Source organism: Eulemur rufifrons, chromosome 2 (genome assembly GCF_041146395.1).
Source record: "Eulemur rufifrons isolate Redbay chromosome 2, OSU_ERuf_1, whole genome shotgun sequence".
Classification (NCBI taxonomy): Eukaryota; Metazoa; Chordata; class Mammalia; order Primates; family Lemuridae; genus Eulemur; species Eulemur rufifrons.
In genome coordinates, this window is record NC_090984.1 from 28,583,465 (window position 1) to 28,605,598 (window position 22,134).

General features: G+C 35.7%; 1 protein-coding gene across 2 annotated transcripts in view; it reads right to left on the minus strand.

Annotated features, from left to right (window-relative positions):
* Positions 1 to 22,134, minus strand: part of IQCH (IQ motif containing H) — a 198,145-nt gene that overhangs the window by 159,454 nt on the left and 16,557 nt on the right. The window contains exon 4 of one of the 2 annotated variants that reach the window (XM_069458489.1): positions 17,576 to 17,693. The exons of the other annotated variant lie outside the window; for it this stretch is intronic. Within the exon in view, the coding sequence (XP_069314590.1) occupies positions 17,576 to 17,693 (118 nt within the window). The remainder of the gene's footprint in view (positions 1 to 17,575; positions 17,694 to 22,134) is intronic. 2 annotated transcript variants of the gene reach the window in all.

Sequence of the window (22,134 nt, forward strand, 5' to 3'; positions counted from 1 at the left end):
TTGCTCTGTCAAAAATGCCTAAGATTATTTACAGGCTTTTGAAAAGCTGATCAAGTTTCATAAGAAGTAAGGAAACACATGGCCCTCAGCAGCCAAATAATAATCCCCTTTGAGTGTTTAGAGTAGTTCTAAAACAATTAGCCTTGATACTGCTTTTCTGATTAACCATACATCACAATGCTAGACATAGTGCTCCAGTTTGGGTAAGTGCCTAAAAAACATTTTTGTAAGGGGTAAATCACAATTGTATTTATCCCCCAATATTCTACATGATTGTTTAAAATGAAATACCCGAATACTTCTCTCACAGGACTTTCTGCACAATGCTTCTGTTTTATAAATCCAAAATGAAAATACTGTTTTTCAGTTAATACCATCATATATCTATATCAACATAAAATGATAGAGTCAATTGACTATTTTGATCAAAAGGCTAGTAGTCAGTTTGAGCAAAATATGTATAATGTATATCCAATTTTAAATTGCTCTGGAGTCAAGTTTTATAAAAGAAAAAAAGGATCTTTAATTTAGTAAATGAATACATATTATCTATACATCATAGAAGGCAAAGTACTTTCCCAAATCCTTTTTGTTCACAGTACATGGATACAATATCCAAGGCACTCATTCTATTTGGAAATTAGAAAAAAATATGATAAATGACTAAAATTCTGCCCCAAATTTTGGATGTAATTTTGAATTCCCTATTTAAATCTGAATCTTCACTCAGATTCACAAAGCAAAGCATAATCCTCTCTAAATCTAGAGGTATGCCTTTTAAAACTTCAATACTCATCAGAGAAAGTTTGCATGAAATGCAGCAGTTGCCTTGGGCTACAAAGCCTCAGCACTCCGCCAGCTAAGCCAATATTAATTCTAGATTGAAGAGGAAAACCAACAACAACAAAAGAGAAATCTGCTTCTGTCTGTACAGCCAGAGAAATAGTATTTTTATTTCAAGGGCTTTGGGCTCATGGGAAGCAGATAAAAACCCTTTCACATTATTCACAGTGACATTTTAAATAAAGTTTCAGCAGAAATAAAAATATCTAACTTTCTGGTTATTTCTTAGGCTATTAAAGTATTTCTATGATAAAGTGCTCTTAAAACAAACTTGTTAGTATAACATAAAGCACATATAAGGAAACTGAAAATATATTTCAGGATTAAATGAATAAAGCAGGCAGTTGATAACATCTATGTAGGAAATTTGGAAGATTAATCTATGAAACTATTACACCAGTTAGAAATGGCTTTGCAATTTAATCCTGAAATTAATCTTAGTTTTAGTTTTGATTTCACAATAAATTTAAGAGCTTTTGAGAGAAGCTAAGGTTAAAAATGTATTAAAAAATGTATAGATGTCACCTCAGTAATTGTTTTCAGTATTACAAATGACCTTAAATTAAATAATTTCCCAGTTAAAATGAAGCAGTACTCTTAACTCTCTTAAGAAAACCCCACAACCCAGAAAGGGCACAATCCTTGCTTTGGGACACTATAGCAGCAAGTCAATGGCAAAGATAGGCACAGGCTCTGAGATCCCTTAATGCAAATCTACATTTCATTATTTTTTCCCCTCTCATTATTTTGCTGACATAAAGGATTAGTTCCTGCTTGCTTCAGGTTTAGAATAATATCCTTAAATATTTGCAGATTATGTGAGCATATACCATTGAAGTGGATACTGTGCTATTGTTTTCTTTTGATTTTTCTAGTGGTGAGCCTACCATAAAATATTTAAAATTTCTCTATTAATTCTTTTTGTTGGTAAATTATTTCTTCCTTGTTAAAATTATGGTCCTAGATTATTCAGGAATATCAAGCAAAATAACAAAATTTGAATGAGCTACAAATAGATTATTTAAAATAGGTTTATATTTTCTTAATCATCTCAAATTATAAACAGAATGAACTCCATTCCATTTCATCTCTAAAAAATTTCAAGGACAAAAGGATCACAATCTTTACTTAAAATCTACATTCTATCTTACATTACTAAAAAATGACTTTTAATTCTTAAAAAAATTAAGAGCTCATTAAAATAATTCATTACTTACACATGCTTTTCTCTGATTAATACATGGCAAACTGATTCCATAGTTCGCATTTACAGCAGCTCTGTGGTAGATGTTTTCAGGATCCTGCATGATTTTTACATTCAACCCTATCTTTCGCTGAAACAAAGAAACAATGAAACTTTCATTCCGGATGAACAAAAATGCTTACTAACATTTTATATCCTCAAAGGAGTATAAAGTTCTTTGAAAATAATTATTTTAATGTAATTCTCACTGGAAAAAATATATTTGGATCTTTTATTTAGGCTGCTAATTGGTCCCTTTTATTTACAGAAAAAGAACTTTCTGCAGATTTTCCTCTATGGATCCTATTGCTCACACCAATACATCTCAGACACCATTTATTTTCTCAAAAATAATGCTAGAAGCCAACCAAGGTGGACAAAGGACTAGAATACCTGGGCTTGATTTATTTTTAGCTTTCCAGGTCAAGGATTTTGTCAATGAAATCTATACTACAAATGCACAGGTAGAGGGCTCCCTTGGTCTGTTAATGTGGCCACTTTCCTCTAGGGACATTTACAGGTAAATCTGTTTGGACCTAATAAATTTACCACAACAAATTTATCTACTTCTTCACGGAGATTTTTGCTCTCTATATGAATAATTAGTGCTTTCATTAGAAAAAATAAAAGCATCTTGTTTGAAACACTTATTACTCATTTTAAATAATCCAAATTAATTACTGCTGAGAAGCTTAAAAGTAAACCATAAGAGTGGGCAGCACCGTGGTGGTGGGAAGGGGCACTGGATAGGTGTCAGGACACCTAGGTTCCAGTTCTACCTTGGACTGCTATATGTGACCTTGTGTACGTCACTGCACCTCTCTGGAAGCTGGTTTCTTTATGTGCAAAAGGTGGCAGTTAGACTCATGTTCTCTTGAGGAATTTTCCCAGAGCTTTGGCATTCTATGATTTAAGGCTAAAAGATAATTTGGCACTTAGGGAATATGGCATTACTAACAATTTCTGAGGTGACTTTTTTTTATTGTGATATAATTCACATACCATTAAAATCACCCCCTTAAAGTGTGTAATTCAATGGTTTTCAGTATATTCACAAAGTTGTGCAACTATTACTACTAATTCTAGAACATTTTCATCACCTCACAGATGAGACCTTGTATCCATCAGCAATCACTCCCTGTTCCCTCCTCCCCCCAGCTCCAGGCAACCCACTAATTTACTTTCTGTCTCTACTGATATATCTATTCCGGACATTTTATATAAATGGAATCATACAGTATGTGGCATTTTGTAAAGGAGGTTGGAGATATTATGAGCAACTTAAAAACTGATTTTCTTTCAATTAAGTGTCGTGGTTCTGAGGGTGATCTGATGCAATTGTTAAAGTGGTTGTAGGAAGCAGACAGATTAGTTCATGATTCAGCTATTTCTTTGCTCATAAGCAGTCTTAATTGGCCTATGTCTAAGGTCAAAGTGAAGATGGCTTCAAAAATATCTATAGAATGCATCCTAGATAAGCACAGATGAGACTAGATAAATTATCTCTTAACACATTCTCCAACCTTCCTTTTATTTTTTAAATAGTGTTTTTAAACCAAATTTCCAAATAACCGCCCTCAACTGTCCACTTTATTTAAACGATGCAGGGACACAGGTTGCAAACAAGGTATGTCTACTCCCTTCTCCTTGAGGTACATGTACATGGTGACAAAAGTAATGTAGTACCTAATTATAAATGGCTTCCCTTCTGTGGGTAAACCACACTCACAGCACTACTCTGGGATTTTTGTGTGGAAGCCAAGCGCCTCTTTTATTGAAATTAATACCTGAACATAAGTTTTTCCTTCTTAATTAAACTTTCAGAATAATTTCCATTCTACCAAGGATTGGGAAATTGCTAATATGTATTATATTGACTGGTGGTTTCTGTAATTAAGGTGCTTCTAAAATGTGTATTCTGGATACAGAATTGATGGTAAGCTTCATCTATCATGTCTAAGCTTTGTTAGAACTTTTTAATTCTGGGATCATTGGCTCAGTAGACCATAGCAGTTTTCTTAGTTTTATTATGCTCCATCAACTCTGTGTGGTTGGAAGACTGATGTAGGGAGGAAATGACCAAATACAGAACCACAGTTAAAACTGGCCTTAAAATCCAGTTGTGTTTGCCTATTTCTGTAGCACTAGATACAGATATTTCTGAAAGAAATCTGTATGTAACTAGAAATTTAACAGAAACGATAGTTGTAATACCAATTCTTTATTGTTGGCTTCCAAAGCAATGGAAAAGGTTTTAAAATGATTAATAGTCTCATATTTACTATTTTGGCACCAAAGCATCTACATATCAAAATAATATGTAGCACATGATTTAATTTCCCTTTTCAAAAAACATTTCAAAGGCATCTATATTTAAATAATATTAACACATCAAATGGCTTCACTGACAATCACTACGGAATACATTCAAAACCTAAATTTATTTTATAAACCATCTATAGAGATGTATGGGAAAATACTTACAAGCATAAGCTGCATTATCGGACCCAGTAATAAGGTTTTTCAAGAAAATCAATTATAGATTTCAAAAACAAAAATAAAATTAATCATTCCATTGAGCAGAAAAGCATGCTCTGGAAGATGATCCTATTTTACCAATAGTAAGATAAATATAAGAAATAATTTCAGAAATTTTTCTTAAATCGGTCAAGAAAAGATAGCAATTTATTTAATCTATCTTGAGTCACTAAACAATCTAAACTTTGTATTCTCTCCTTTTGATAGTAATTACAAGCAGATATATATATCAAATGTGACTCTCATTTAGACTTTGGTTTGTAAGAACAAAAGTTATTATCAGAGCCAATTACTGTTTTACCTACATGGCTGCACAGAAGCAGGGAGCTCAATTTTCATCTCATCAGTGATTTTGTGGTATTTATTTTATTACTATGCCCACAAAGCTATATAAGAAGGAAATAGCTTATGCTATTAAAACTAGGGCTAGAATAGAAGAGACTAAGGTTTCTTTTAGAAGAACTTCTGAATTAAAAACACTAGGCAGCATGTAATGCGAGCTCCCCAGACATGGACAGACCATAAAATGACACACATCTGAGCAGCAGATCCCATACAGAGTAATCAAAATTGAAATGCTTCACAAACAAAGTTGAGAGAGGCTATTTACTAAGTTACAGTATTATCAACAGTGTTTGCTACAAATAATGTCTTCTAAAGTAGATATTGCTTAATATCATACTCCCAGTGGTTAAGGATGTCTGCTGTTTAATCTCAAAACTAGAGGAAAAAAAATAGGAAAAGAATTTGAGTCACCTTTAACACTCATTCTCTCAACTATTATTATTTGTAATGGAAAGAGCATAGATGTAATGGAAAGACATAGATGTCAAGTCGTGGTTCGAGCTATATGATCTAGATTTCTCATTTATAAAACTAGGTAATAACACTTACCTTCACAGGGCTGTTTTTGAGTTTCAAATGACTAATGTATGTTAAGTATTTCATAAATTATAAAGTAGTATGCAGGTGCCAATTTGAAAGGGGCTCCTATTGGCCAAAAAATAACAACTACAATGGATTGAAACACTTCAAATATATAAAAATCCATGAGTCCTTAATAATATTTCCCTCTCCCCCAAAAGCTGGTTGACAAAAATTGATAAATTAATCTGAAAATTGATAAGTAAAGGAAGGAATTAAGCATTTATTCTACTTTTCCTTAAAAACTATTTTTTGGATTCACCAAAGAGTTGCTAGGGAAAAGTTCTTTGTAGGAGCTAATAAATGCAAAGTAATGATGGAATTATAAAATAACCACTTTGCAATTCCTAATGAAATAATGTATTTAGGTAAACATCAATGGTTGAGGAGGGCTTTATAAAGGATAAATTGAGCTGATAATACTTGGACTCACTGACCAATCTAATATCATTAAAAGAGAAAAATGAAATTGCTTCCTGATATGCTGTAAAAGAAAGTACACAGCACCACTGTACAACATAAAGTATTCCTGGCAAAAAATGGAACCTGAATCCAATCAAGCTTTAGATAAAACTATCAGTTTAGAAGAACTACTAGGGACAGAAGAACATGTAAAATGATACCATGGGATTGCAATCAGCCAAGTCCAAACTGTAGGAAAAACCTGTATGACAAATGATCTGATTTCTTCAATACACAAGTGACACTTTTTAAATGAGGGAAACTGTTACAGATAAAATGAAATATGATTACGATGTGTGGACCTTGTTTGCATCCTGATTCAAACAACAGTAGAACAACAATTTTAAGACAATTGGGGAAAAGTGAACCCGGACTGGGAATTATGTTAATGAGTTGTTAAATTTGTTATATGTGATAATAGTTATTTTTTAAAAAATCTTTATCAAAGAATATACCATGGAGTGAAATGATATGATGTCTGGGACTTGCTTTAAAAAACTTTGCCCCCAAAAGTGAAGGAAATAGGTGAAATAAAAATAGTATAATTATATTAACTGTTAAAGCTATTTTTGTGTCTACTCAAAAATAAGTTTTCCTAAAAAGTCATAATTAAAATTAAGATGTAATTAAAATGTAATTATTCATGATTTTATTATTACTTCAGCTCTAACATTCTATGCTCTATGACTTCCCCTCTTACTTTGCTGTTAGGGCTAGAAGGATCAAAAAGTAGAAGCCCTCCACAATCAAAGGACCACTTAACTCCATGCTGCTTCTAAAAAGCCCAGCTGCCACCTAACTGCTTCAGGTTCACAAAACCTAAAGACTTAACTACTTCTATTCAGATGTGCCTATCCAGTTTTCTGATTCTTACAGGAGTTGAATTAGAGAATAAGAGAAAGGTGGAGGGAGAGAGCTAACATTTATTCAGTTCCCATTTTGTGCCAGGCCACCATAATAGGTGGGTGTTGTCATATTCAACTGATTTAATTTAGTCCTTAAAATGACAAGAGGGAGTGTGTCGTATTATCACTACTTTGCCAATGAGGATAATTGGTTAAGTTACTTCTTAAGGTCACATAACTCGAAAATGAAGAGACAGGATTTGATTTAAGTCTTTGACTCCAAAGCCTCTTTACATCACAACATGCTGCCACATTATAAAGAAAGGTTAGCTGATGCACTCTTGATTCAACTTCCTACCATTTTATCAGATCCTATATCCTCTCTCTAATCCCTACAGGCATTGCTTTGGTCCATGCCCTCACTGATTATTACATAGACTTCTGTAATGGTCCCTAAGATGTGTCTCTTTGCCTCTAATCCAGGGGAGGAGAACCTGCGGCCTCCAGGCCACATGTGGCCCTCCAGATCCCCAAGTGTGGCCCCTTGACTGAATCTAAACTTCACAGAACAAATCCCTTTATGAAAATCCTTTATTAAAATGATTTGTTGCTGGGCGCAGTGGCTCACGTCTATAATCCTAGCACTCTAGGAGGCCGAGGCAGGAGGATCGTTTGAGCTCAGGAGTTCGAGATCAGCCTGAGCAAGAGCGAGACCCCGTCTCTACTAAAAAAAAAAATAGAAAGAAATTATCAGGACAACTAAAAAATATATAGAAAAAATTAGCCAGGCATGGTGGCGCATGCCTGTACTCCCAGCTACTCGGGAGGCTGAGGCAGTAGGATTGCTTGAGCCCAGGAATTTGAGGTTGCTGTGAGCTAGGCTGACACCACGGCACTCTAGCCCAGGCAACAGAGTGAGATTCTGTCTCCAAAAAAAAAAAAAAAGGATTTGTTTGTGAAGTTTGGATTCAGTCAAAAGGCTGCACCCTGCACCCAAGGATCCTCTGCATGATCTCCTGCCTCTGAGCACTAATTGGAATATGTCTCACCTTTAAAATCCTACAACAGTTTCCCTTAGGGTGGCATGACCTGCTCCATTCCTACTTTCCAGCCCCCTATCCTGCCATTCCCTCCTGACTGCTCTGTGCCCTAATCATGCTGAACGACCAATCAGTCTGCATACACTATGCTCTCTCCATCTCCCCTCCCTCTTCTGGGAATGTCTTCTTCTCCCCTCTTCAGTGTCTTCTGGGCCCACTTTTACTCAAACTTGATCTCAGATCAGGCACAACCTCCCCTGGGAGGTATCCTCTCACCTCCAACTCTCCTTTTCTACTCCCAAGAAACATTCATTCATTGAAACATTTATTGAGAGCCTACTAGGTGTTGGAAAGAAGAAAGATAAAGTCCCTACCCACATGGATTTTACATTCTTGAAGGAATGTAAGGAATCAGACAATAAACATATAAACACATATATAATTAATTTCAGATTGCCATAAGTACTCTAAGTAAAATAAAGTACTTTAATATAACGGGATACAGAATATTGGGAGACTGTCTTAGATATTGTAGGCAACAACAGCTTCTCTGTCTGACAATTATACTGAGACCTGAGTGAAGAAATTGAGCTAGTCATGCAAAGATCTGGGAATGACTGAGGGGTAAGAAATGATAATTAATGAGAGGCAATAACTGCAGAAGTTAAGGCCTTAATAAGAGGCTGGCCTTAATAGGAGGAGGGACACTTCTGCCATTTTGACAACAGAGACGATAAGGAATTTAAATCTAGACATAGAAAGGCTGACAGATTCGGTTAGGATTAATTTGTCTGTACATGACAAAAACTCGAAGAATATTATTTAAATAAGACAGAAGTTAGTCCTCTCATGTATATGAAGTCCAGGGGTTGCCAGTTTCCCAAAGCTCCTGAGGGGGACCACTATATTAAGTTTCATATCGAAAGGGAACATGACTATAATGAGCATCTTTGTATCCCAGAGCCTGGCACAATGAATGGTACATAAAATACATAATATTTGTTGAATAATCTGAATTAATGTCTCACAGACTGCCGTGAAGGCAATTATAAAAGAAAGTCTTTGAGAATGCTTTCAACACTGAAATTAATAGATTAAATGCAGAGTCTCTTATATTTGCTTTATTTCTTCTATTCAAAGACAAATGTGTTTTCAGGTTGTAACATTCCTACAATCAGCCTTTCTTATACATCTGCAGTCTCCAACCCCCAGGCCGTGGACAAGTTCCAGTTCGTGGCCTGTTAGGAACCAGGATGCACAGCAAGAAGGAAGTGGTGGCTGCAGCTTCATCTGTGTCTATGGCCACTCCCCATCCCTTGCATCACTGCCTGAGCTCCACCTCCTGTCAGATCAGCAGCAGCATTAGATTCTCATAGGAGCGCGAACCCGAATGTAAACTGTGCATGTTAGGGATCTAGGTTGTGGACTCATTATGAGAATCTAATACCTGATGATCTGAGGTGGAGCTGAGGAGTGGTTAGTGCTGGGGAGTGGCTGCAAATACAGATTATCATTAGCAGAGAGGTTTGACTGCACAATAAATGTAATGCCTGAAACCAATCTCCTTCTCCCCCAGGTCTGAGGAAAAACTGTCTTCCATGAAGCTGGTCCCTGGTGCCAAAAAGGTTGAGGACCATTATTATACATAATGTCAAAAGAAACTTGCCACTCACTACTTACAGGAGTAAGCTGTGACACAATTATGCAGCTCAGAATTTAGCCATGCATAAGAATCTGTTCACAGCACTATTACCACAATTGAGTTTTGTGCCCTAGAAGTACCACAGGTGCTTACATTTTAAGCTGAATTAGGATCTCTAATTTTTGCTTAAAATGTCTTTTAAAAGATTACATATTGATACAGCATTTTAAAAAGTTATTGTAGATGCAGAAATTGTCTGTCAAAAACCAGCAAAGCAAATCTCATGGAATACACTCTAGGATTTTCAGAGCTATGGAGAGCTAGTGTCACCAGTTCATGCAGTCACTCAAGTACTTAACAGCTCTCTGAAAGAAGCCTTTCACTGATTTTCAAGAGAAGGTGTTTAACTTTCAGGGATGGGAAATTCAGTTAAGGAAAATATGAAATTATGAGCTCAACCAAGTGAGACAATGAAAAGAAACCCTAATATTTTTCATCATGCTCCACAATTATATTACAAGTCAAAAGAGGCAAAAAAAATTCAACATCTCAAGTCAGTTTGTCATCACGATGCTATGCATATCATCAAATGGCCAAAGGTGATTTGGAGGAATCTTTAGACTGAATAAAAAGGCTTAGACTCAAACTTTGTGACATGAAAGTGTAACATAGATTATTGTTGATTTCAAAAATTACATTGGATGCGTTTTTAACCTGAAAACCTCTTATTAATTGATTTTGACTCATGATTTGTCTAAGAATCTAAGAAAAATGAAAATTTCAACTACAACATTCTAATCTCTTTGAGAGATCTCATTTTCTCTTGCTTGCACCATCCCCTAAATGTTGGCCAGAGCAAATCTTTAGACCATATTCTCATATATTTCTTCTGAGCTCCATGATACATGTGGGTATATCCAACTGCCTGTTGGGCATTTCCTCCCGGAAGAGTACACAAGTACCTCGGATTCAACATTGTCTGAAACTGAATTAATCTTATCTCTCTGCTTCAACCAACACCCCAACATGTCTTCTCCCTCTCCTATGTCTCCCATCTCAATGAAGGCACCACAACCACCTCAGCTTGGATATTGTGAGTTATCCTTAACCCTCTCACTCTCTTTTATCCCCCAATCAAACACCAAGCCATGTGAGTTCTACCTCCAGTCACAATAGGATTGAGAATCGGTTCTTTTCCCTTTATATCCATGTCATTGCAATAACCCAGACCTTTGTCATCTCTCACCTGGATCACCATAACACTTGGTTGACGATGCTCCCAGTATCTGCCTACAACTTCAATCTCTTTTTCCATAACTGCTGACATAGTGATCTTTCCAAATCACTATTATGATCATGTCACTCTTTAATTCTTTATTTAAAATACTTTAGTTCTCTATAAAAATTCAAACTCCTTCATGCTATATAATTTTAGCAAGTTGCATTATAATCTCACCCTCCCTCATCTCTTCTTCAGTTTCATCTCTCATCTCTCCTCAAATAATACTCTCTACATTTTAATCACAAGGAACTCACTCAGATCTCCCCAAATGGGCCATGCTCTTGTTTACGTGCATGTCTTTGCACATTCCCTCCACTGCGGACACCTCTCAGTGAGACTCAGCCCAGGTGTCACTGTCTATGGAAGCCTTTCCCATCTCTGACCCAGTCTGCATAAGCCTGACCTTTCTCTTTGGTACCAAAGCACACAGTGCTTCTCTCTGTCTCAGATGATATGTAAGATCAGCTGTTTGTCTGTCTCCCCCAATATATTCTAAAGAACAAGTCCTCCAGTGGTTAGGACAGTGCCTAATGCCCAGTAAGCAATCAATTTGTTGAATGATTAAATAACTTAATAAATGAATGAATGTTTTGGTAGTCTGGGGGAAGTTGGTTTATCCCTGTTGTCTTGAAGTAATTATTAACAGCGCTCTATTTTCTTCTTAAAAGCACCCCGGTTTGGACACAGTAGCTTATATTGTCACTTTGCTCATGTATGTCTTTTGGAAATGAGTAGTTCTAAAAAAATAATACACCCTGTGCTGGATATCTTCCATTTGCCATTGGGAAGATGGGCAGGAGATCAGAAGGATGGAGGAGCATGAGGTTAGGGCATTTCTTCTTCTGACTCCCTCCCCAAAGGATTGCCACAGGTGGAGTGCCCCACCAAATACTGTGATTAAAGATCAGGCCATGTTGGGCCAGCTCTGTCGAGGGCTTTCCCTCCATCTCCATAGCAGGTAACCATAACCATTTGTTTTAGTTTGAGTTCCCTATGAAACAGACTCTGAACCAGAGATTTACACAGCAGGTTTGCTGGGGAGAGCTCTCAGGATCAACGTCTGTGAGGAGTGAGGGACATACGGTTGGAGAGGGGAAAAGCTGAATTGTGATGCAGTTATAAGCTCCTCAGTTGATCCTATGGGGAGTTCTGCAGTTATGACCCTTATTTTTACCCGAAATTGAGACAAGGGTGCTAGACTTTGTACCCCATATCAACCAGTCATTGGATGTGGTTATCCTGGGAAGAAGGGTAACTTGTTGTGAGCGGCTCCCTTTGGCATAGCCCTGGGAAGATGTTAGCTCTCACATTTCAGGCAGTTGGGGAGTGAGTTCTTCAGTTCTGAGTCAGGGGTTGGAAGGGAATGGAACGGGGAATCTAGACAGCATACTACAGCAACCACTACACCATTCCCTCCCCTTGACCCTTAAGAACTAAGGTTGGTTGTGTCCTGTTATTGCTAGTCCCAGGTATTCTCTATCGTCTCTTATTTCCCTCCATCTTCATCTCGACCTAGAAATAGTCCTTTTATGAAATTCTCCTCAAATCACCTAATTTGAGCCACCTATTTCTAGCCCCAATCTCTAATACCCCATGTAATTAATGGCCCAATCTTGATTGTTTATGTGAATACCTAATTTCCCTTAACTTGCATGATTTTGTATAACAAAAAGCCCAAACAGAAGCAGTGCATCCTATGTTCTCTCTTTTAGCAAACAGCACCACCACACACCCATTCCCGTTGCTTGAGCCAAAATCTTAGCCTTGTTTTTGACTTCTCTCTCTCCTTTATCCGCAAATACTTTAGATTCTATCCCTGGAGTCTCTTTCCCTTGTACATTACACTCTCCATCTCCTCACCACCACTCTTGCTTAGACCATCATCATTTCTTGCTCATCTTACTGCAATTGTTTCCAAATTAGTTTGCTCCCTCTAATACTTTCATCACACTATAGCCAAAAAGTGATATTTTTTAAAGAAATAAATATACTTACTCACTTCCCTGCTGAACAACTTTCATTATCTCCATTCTTGGACTTTATACAAGTACAAATTCATTAACCAAGCTCATGAGAGCATTTCCCCATGGACCACAGCCTCTAGCTCTCCTCTCCTCCTAGACTAGGCTCCAGTCAGGCTGGAATATTCTCAGTTCTCCTCACACCCCATGTTCTCTCACCCCCCATATCTTTTGTAAATCTGGCTTCCTCTACCTACGCACTCACTGCCCACCCTCCTCACTCAGTCTTTTCACCTTTATTCTGGCTAACTTCCATTGATTCTCTAGATTTCACCTCTAAGAAACTTTCCTTGAACTCCACTCCTCCTCAGTCTGACTTGGGTGTCCTATATGCCCTAATAGAATACTACACTTTTCCCATTATCACAGTTCTTTCAACAGTTTTATCACTGTCACCTACTTATTTCTTCCACAGACATCATCTCCATGAGTACAGGAACACTGCTGTATCCCTGGTGCCTAATAGAGTCCCTAGCACATAAAAGGACATCAATAAACATTTGATAAATAAATAAACTGGTTGATTAATGGGTACAAATATACAGTTACATAGAAGAAATAAGACTTGGTGTTTGATCAGTAGGGTGACTATAGTTAAAAATAATCTATTGTACATTTCAAAATAACTGCAAGAGAATAATTTGAATACTCCCAGCATAAAGAAAAGATAATATTTAAGGTAATGGGTACCCCAATTACCCTGATTTGATCTTTACACATTATATGAATGTATCAAAATATCACATGTATCCCCAAAATATGTTTATCTGTTATGTATCAATCAAAAATTAAAATAAGAAAAACATTAGGCAAATGAATAAACTGATGCTTTACAAGCCTCTGCTTCTCAAACTGGGGTACCATTGGGAGTGTGTTGTAGTGTGGTAGGAATATAATAAACATGAGAGATAATCCTTGGGGCATCAGTTTTTGCTATATATTCGGGGTTAAAATCCATTACTTCTATATTGAAACTAAAATGGATATATAATGAAATGAAACAAAAAATTCTTATACATTTATATGACAAAGCATGAGATATCAAAGATATTTCCCACTTGCTTTAGGGTCTTTAGACTCAACCCCAGAACCTACAGTGTCACACTTTCCCTCTTTTGTTGTCAGGAATATTCAATAGAAAAAACTCAGAAATATGATACTATGTTCCATTTACATTTTATTCCAAAGTTCTTTGATTTTAAAATAGCATATATTTTATGCAAATAATTGTATGATTATAGCTTCATATATAGCATTTGTGAACAAAAGATAGCTTTTAGTTTTAATAATTTAAAATGTAATCTGTTTCAGTAAAAGCAAAAAAATCATAACCAACCCAAACCTCATATATCTGCATATGTGCTGTACTGTATGTATTATTATGAACAAAGAGAAATATGTGGAAAAATAAAAATCAAACTGTTAACGTTGGCTACTTCATGGCATTGGGCAGTTTGGTAGAGAATTGGGTGAAAGAATTAGCTTTGCCTTTACATAGTCATGTTATATTTTTCTCTTATTATAACAAATTACTGATAAATTTGAAAGAAAAAATTTAAAAAATGAGTATTTTAATTAGCAAAAATGGAGTCTATGTTGATTTTGCCCACAATTATCTGTAAATCCTGAAAATAAGACTTTATATTCCAATTCTACTTACTAATATTTCATTACTGATTCTTTTGTTTTCAAGAGAAAACCCTCAGAAAGGGAAAGATTAGCATAAACTTTTTTTTAAAATTATAAGTGTTTCTGAAGGCGCTTTTTCAAATTTAAAGATGCTTAATAAACCAATTTTAATTATGACTCTTAATTACAATTGAGCAACTCTTAATTATTTGTCACTTAAGCTTTTTGGGGTGAATCAGAATTCCAAAAACAGCTATCCACTTTTGGGGAAAGACAGCTTAAAGAAGCAACTGGGGTTTACCTAGTTGAAAAGGTTGGAAGTGGGCAATTAAAGGTGGTAATATCCCAGTTGGATTTCACAACTACTTAATAATACCAGCTTTTATGTTGGTGTAGTAGGCATGTGTAACAGCTGGCAAAACAGCACTGTTTGTCATTGACTTTACAATGCAAAATTAGGGCTATCTTTTGTGTCAGAGGATATGCATTTTTAAGCAGATGTCACCATTATTAGAAATAAAATAACGATAGGGATCCAGGCCTTGGAGGCAAAGTCAGGGTGGGAAACAGTCCATGCCCCTTTCTAAGGGAAACTCACCCATGCTCACAGCACTTAAAAGAACACAGGATTATACTTAACACATAGGATTCCTTATCTTCATGATCATTAGCCAGGATTCAAAACTCTTTGGGGAAAATAAATTTCTGGCCATAGTCTTATTTTTTTTTTTCTGGAACAATGAGAGCAATTATACATTCTACAATAGTCCTAACTTCAGATATTTTATTTCATTGTTCTTATACATCAGAGACCTCCATCCAATCTCTGGTCTTGTGGACCAACTGTAGCCTTCCTGAGATATTTGGCAAACAGATAAAAATTTAACTGAAGCAGCTACTTAATAGTAAGATGCCAAGTTTAAGCTTCCTTTAATCACAGCCTTCTGTTTTATTTTTATCAGAGCCTTTACTGTTATCTGATATTTTCTTGATGGTCTGTCTTCCCCCACTAGAAAATAAGCTTTCTGAGAGTAGGGACTTGATCTGTTTTATTCATCTCAGTGTGCTTCTAACAATCTTTGGCACATTTACACAGAGTGGCTAAACAGATTCAATGTAACTAGTGCAAGGACAGAGGTAGGAGAGAGTTGCTTTGGGAGTGCAGAGGAACCTGGATTGAATTTTACATGGGGACAAGCACACTCTTAGAGGTTACTGTGGTGGTTTCATTTATTCAGTCAACAAACATTTATTGAGAGTCCCCTGGCATAATATAGCAATGAACAAACTGGCATAGGTCCTAACTTCATTAAGCTTATAATCCAGTGGGATGAGAGACATTAAAAAAAAAAATCACACAAGTCACTATCTAATTACAAATGGTGGCAAGTGTGATGAAGGAAAAATACAGAGTAATACAAGCAATTATAAAAAGGGTACCACATGATATCTGCACAACTCTGTAAATAAGCTAAAAGTCCACTGAATTGAACACTTTAAAAGGATGAATTTTATGGTATATAAATTATATATCAATAAAGCTATTATTAAAAAAAACAGTATCACAGATAAGAGCACAGCTTTGGATGCCTACATTTCTGGGTTCATAATCTTGGTCTAACAATTATTAGCTGTGTTCTCTTGGGCAACTTATTTACATCTCTGTACCTTGGTTTCTTCATCAATAAAATGAAGATAATAACACCTCCTTCTAGGATTGTTCTCAAGGTTAACAAGCTAGTATTTACAAACCACTGAGAACTGTATCTGGTACCCAAAAGAGGTGAGCTATTATTACTTTTGGGGAGTAAGGGAGGGCTATGGGCTGAATGTTTGTGTCCTCCCAAAAACCCATATGTTGAAATCCTAACCCCCAATGGGATGGTATTAGGAGGTGAGGCTTTTGGAAGGTAATTAGGACATGAGGGTGGAGCCCTCATGAATGAGATTAGTCCCCTTATAAAAATACATATAACAGCCTGAGAAACAGAGAGAGAGCTGTCTCTACAAAAAATACAAAAAAATTAGCCAGGTGTGGTGGGGTGTGCCTGTAGTCCCAGCTACTCAGGAGGCTGAGGCAGGAGGATCACTTGAGCCCAGGAATCTGAGGTTGCAGTGAGCTATGATGACACCCCTGCACTCTAGCCCAGGTAACAGAGGGAGACTTTGTCTCAAAACAAAAACAAAAACAAAAACAAAAACAGACAGACAAGACATGGAAGAGTTTGCTTCCTCTCACTCTCTTTCTCCTCCTGCCCTGTGAAGAAAACAACTGAAGAAGAAGGTTGTTTGCAAACCAGGAAGAGTACCCTCACCAGATATCAGATCTGCCTTCACCTTGACCTTGGACTTCCAGACTCTAGAGCTATAAGAAACAGATTCCATTGTTTAAGCCACCCAGCCTATGGTATTCTGTCATGGCAGCCTGAACTAAAACGGAGAAGAAACAGCAATCAAAAAGAGAGAACACCAAATAAAGGCAAAGTCAGAAACCTCTTAAGCTCTATTCCTTGCCACCCTGAAACTTTTCTTTGAGGGCTCTATTCAAAAATTTAAAGGCATTATGTTTTAATCTATTTTGCTTTCTGAAGAAAGCTTTTTTATAATAGAAATTGACTATGCCATGAATATATCTGAAACAACAATAAAAAATTGTATATTTACTATGTTTTCTAATTTAGAACACAAAGCAAATTTCTTACCTTTACTTTTAAAAAAAATTTAACAGCTTTATTAAGATATAATTCATATACCATAAAATTCACTCTCAAAATTCTTTTGAGACAGGGTCTTGCTATGTTGCCAAGCCTGGCCTCAAACTCCCGGGCTCAAGTGATCCCCTCACCTCAGCCTCCCGAGTAGCTGGGACTGCAGGCTCACGCCACTACATCCAGCTTAAAATTCGCCCTTTTAAAGTGTACAATTCAAATGGTGTTTAGTATATTCACAGAGTTGCGCAATTATCACCACTATACAACTCCAGAACATTTTCATCATCCCTCCAAAGAACTTTATACCCATTAGAAGTCACTCTTGGTCTCCCCTCCTGCCAGCCCCTGGCAATCACTACCCCACTTGCTGTCTCTATGAGTTTCTCTATTCGCACCTTTGCTCTTGGAAAGACATGTGGAAATGAACCATGCTGTCTTTGGGGTTGCCAAAGTTTATCCTGAGATTCCAGAGGGAAAACAAATGATTTCTGATCAATTAAAGTTGGAAGCAACCTAAATAAAAATAAAAAAAAGGAAATTTAAAATCAAATTTGCTGTCTTAAAAGCTTCTCAAATTATAATTTTAAAACAATGCTTCCCAGTTAAGATTATATTTTATAGAAAATATTCCATTGGTAATTATAATAAATTAAACCAATCTTTAGCATTTTTACCACTGTAAAACTGTACTTGTTTTATTAAGCATAAGAATTTCCAAGTCTGATAAAGACAACTATAGCATGAATAAAAAGTTCTCTCTCTAGCTAAGTTTATATCACTAACAATTGACAGAATTATTGTACTATAAAACATTTCTTGGTAAAGAAAAATACATAATGTTGTATTTTGTTTAATAAAATCAAATTATAGGGTAGTCAATGATAAATATATACAAAATGATGGTCCCTAAGTAATTAATACTTACATTCTTTAAATCTCTGCTATTTTATATGATTGTAAAAATTTCAAGATCAAAGGCAGTTAAAGGTTTTCCTTGTTAAGCAGTGGACAGTTCCATGGGAGAGCAATGAAAAACAAACTAAAACTGTAAGAATGAGTGTATGTGTGCTATCTTATGTCTTAAAAATTTTAATTTGAAAACATGACCTAATTCTTTAAAATGGTCAATGTAACTAAGATCAGTGAAACTCACCCACCAATAACTCAATTCCTTGATTCTACTGTGATGCCCTCTTTTGTAAAATTATCTTTAAAAAGCAACTTATGGACTTGTAGTTTTGTGCCAACATGTAAAGAGCTTGGAAGTTGTTGCTCCCATTCTCACAACAAGAAAAAAGCTAAAATCAATTCTTTTTATATTTATCAGAGAATTGAAATCACAGGGCAAACTGCTGCCCTGAAAACTGGAGAGAGAGGAGAATTCAAGGTGTCAGAGCTTATATGGAGCAGAAACCTGCTGCTGCAGCCAGTACTGACAAGAACACTTAAACTCTAATTGACAAATTTCTCAAGGCTGGTGTGGACTAACTTGAGAGTTAAAAACTCTGGGGGAGTCTGGGCACCGTGGCTCTCATCTATAATCCTAGCACGTTGGAGACTATGATGAGCAAATATATGCCAACAAATTGGAAACCTAGAAGAAATGGATAAATTTATAGATACATACAATCTACCAAGATTGAGCTATGAAGAAACAGAAAATCTCAACAAACCAATAAGGAGTAATGAGATCAAAGTCATAATGAAAAGTCTCCCATCAAAGAAAAGCCCAGGACTCGATGGCTTCACTGCCGAATTCTACCAAATATTTAAAGAAGAACTAATACCAATTCTATCTACTCAAACTCTTCAGAAAAACTGAAAAGTAGGGAATACTTCCAAACTTATTCTTTGAGGCTAGCATTACCCTGACATCAAAATCAGACAAGGGCATAACAAAAAAAGACAAGGACAGGCCAGTATCACTGATGAACATGGATGTGAAAACCCTCAACAAAATACTAGAAAACTGAATTCAAAACCAGATTAAAAAGATAATTCACCACGATCAAATGTGATTCATCCCAGGAATGCAAGGATGGTTCAACATACACAAATCAATAAATGTGATATATCACACTAACAGAACCAAGAACAAAGTCCATATGATTATTTCAATAGATGCTGAGAAATCATTTGATAAAATTCAACATCCTCTTATGATAAAAGCTCTAACAAACTGGGAATAGAAGGAACATACCTCAAAATAAGAAAGGCCATGTATGACAAACCCACAGCCAACATCATACTGAACAGAGAAAAGCTGAATGCCTTTCCTCTAAGATCTAGAACAAGACAAAGATGCCCACTTTCACCACTTTTATTCAACAGAATACTGGAATTCTTAGCCAGATCAATTAGGCAAGAGAAAGAAATAAAGGGCTTCCAAATTAAAAATGAAGAAGTCAAATTAGCCTTCTTTGCAGCTGACATGACTTTAAATGTAGAAAGACCTAAAGACTACACCAAAAACCTGTTAGAACTGATAAATGAATTTAGTAGAATTGTAGGATACAAAATCAACATAAAAAAATCAGTTGTGTTTGTATACACCAACAGCGAACAATCTGAAAAAGAAATCAAGAAAGCAATCCCATTTTCAATAGCTAGAAAAATATAAAATATCTAAAAATCAATTTAATCTAAGAAGTGAAAGATCTACACAAGGAAAACTATAAAACACTGATAAAAGGAATTGAAGAGGATACAAAAAATGGAAATCTGTCCCACTTTTGTGGATTAGAAGAATTATTATTGTTAAAATGACAATACTAACCAAAGCAATTTATAGATTCAATGCAATCCCTACCAAAATACCAATGACATTCTTCACAAAAATATGAAAAATAACCCTAAAATTTACACGGAAACACAAAAGTCCCTGAAAAACCAAAGTAATCCTGAGTAAAAAGAACAAAGCCAGGAACATCACACTATCTGACTTCAAATTATACTACAAAGCCATAGTAACCAAATCAGCATGGTACTGGCATAAAGACAGACACATAGACCAATGGAACAGAACAGAGAACCCAGAAATAAACCCATGCACTTACCGGCAACTCATTTTTGACAAGAACCTACAATGGAGAAAGGACAGTCTCTTCAATAAATGGTTCTGGGAAAATTGGAAAGCCATATGCAGAAGAATGAAACTAGACCCCTATCTCTTACCATATACAAAAACCAAATCAAAATGGATTAAAGACCTGAAACTACTAGAAGAAAACATTGGAGAAATGCTCCAGGACATTGTTCTGGGCAAAGACTTTTTTGTGTAAGACCTCAAAAACACAGGCAACCAAAGCTAAAATAGTCAAATGGGACTATATCAAGCTAAAAAGCTTCTGCTCAGCAAAGGAAACAATCAAAGTGAAGAGACAACCTACAGAATGAGAGAAAACATCTACAAACTATCCATCTGACAAGGGAATTAATAACCAGAATATATAAAGAGTTCAAATAACTCAATAGCAAAAAAAAAAAATAACCTGATTTTTAAAATGGGCAAAAGACCTGAATAGATATTTCTCAAAAGAAGACATACAAATGGCCAACAGATATATAAAAAAATGCTCAACATCACTAATCGTCAGAGAAACACAAATCAAAACCACGAGATAGCATCTCACCTGAGTTAAAATGGCTTTTATCAAACAGAAAGGTAACATTGGATGCTGGTGAGGATGCAGAGAAAGGAGAATCCTATACACTGATTGATGGGAATGTAAATTAGTACAACCACCATGGAGAACAGTATGGAGGTTCCTCAAAACTAAAAACAGAACTACCATATGATCCAGTAATTCCACTGCTGGGTATATATACAAAAGAAAGGAAATCAATACATCCAAGAGATACCTGCACTCCCATGTTTATTGTAGCACTGTTCAAAATAGCCAAAATATGAAATCAATCTAAGTGCCCATCAGTGGATGAAAGGACAAAGAAAATGTGGTGTATATACATACACCCACAATGGAATATTATTCAGACATAAAAAAGAATGAAATCCTGTCATTTGCAGCAACATGGATGAGCTTGGAAGACATTATGTGAAATGAAATAAGCCAAGCACAGAAAGACAAATATCTCATGTTCTCACTCATCTGTGGGAACTACAAAAAGTGGATCTTATGAAGCTAGTGAGTAGATTGGTGTTTCCCTGAGGCCAGGAAGTTTAGGGGAGAAAGTGGGTTGAAGAGGGGTTGATTAGTGGGTACAATATACATTCAATAGCAGAAATAAGACTACTATAGTTAACAGTATTCTATATTGTACATTTCAAAATAGCTAGAAGAGAATAACCCAAATGTTCCTGATATAAAGAAAAGATAAATATTTAAGGTGATGGATATCCTGATTACCCTGATTTGATATTTACACAGTATATGAATGCATCAAATTATTACATATACCCCCAAAATACATATCTATTATATATCAATAAAATAATAAATTGAATTGAAATAAAGAACTTTGTGCTAATTTGTACCTCAACTAGTAGCATAAAAGTATGCCCATCTTGCTGTATCCTCATCAGTACTGAGTATTATGGTGGTTTAAATGATCTATTTTACTTATTTTTTAAGAAGAAATGGTAATATATTGTTTAATTTGCATTTCTCTGGTTTACCTGTAAGACTAAACATTTTTATTTCATTTGTATTTCATCAGTTACCAGTGACATTATACATTCTTCACATACTCACCAGTTATTTGCATTTCCATATCTGTGAGTAGTTTGTTGATACTCTTTTGTCTATATTTTTTTGTCAACAGTACTTTGTATTTAAGAATATTGCCAATTTTTGTGTCATCTGTTACAAATTTTTTTCCAGTTTGTTGTTATGTTTCAGTTTATAATGCTTTTAAAAATTTATTTTTTGTTTTAAAAAATTTCAAACCCACAGAAAAATTGAAATAATAAAGAGCACGCAAATGCCCCACACAT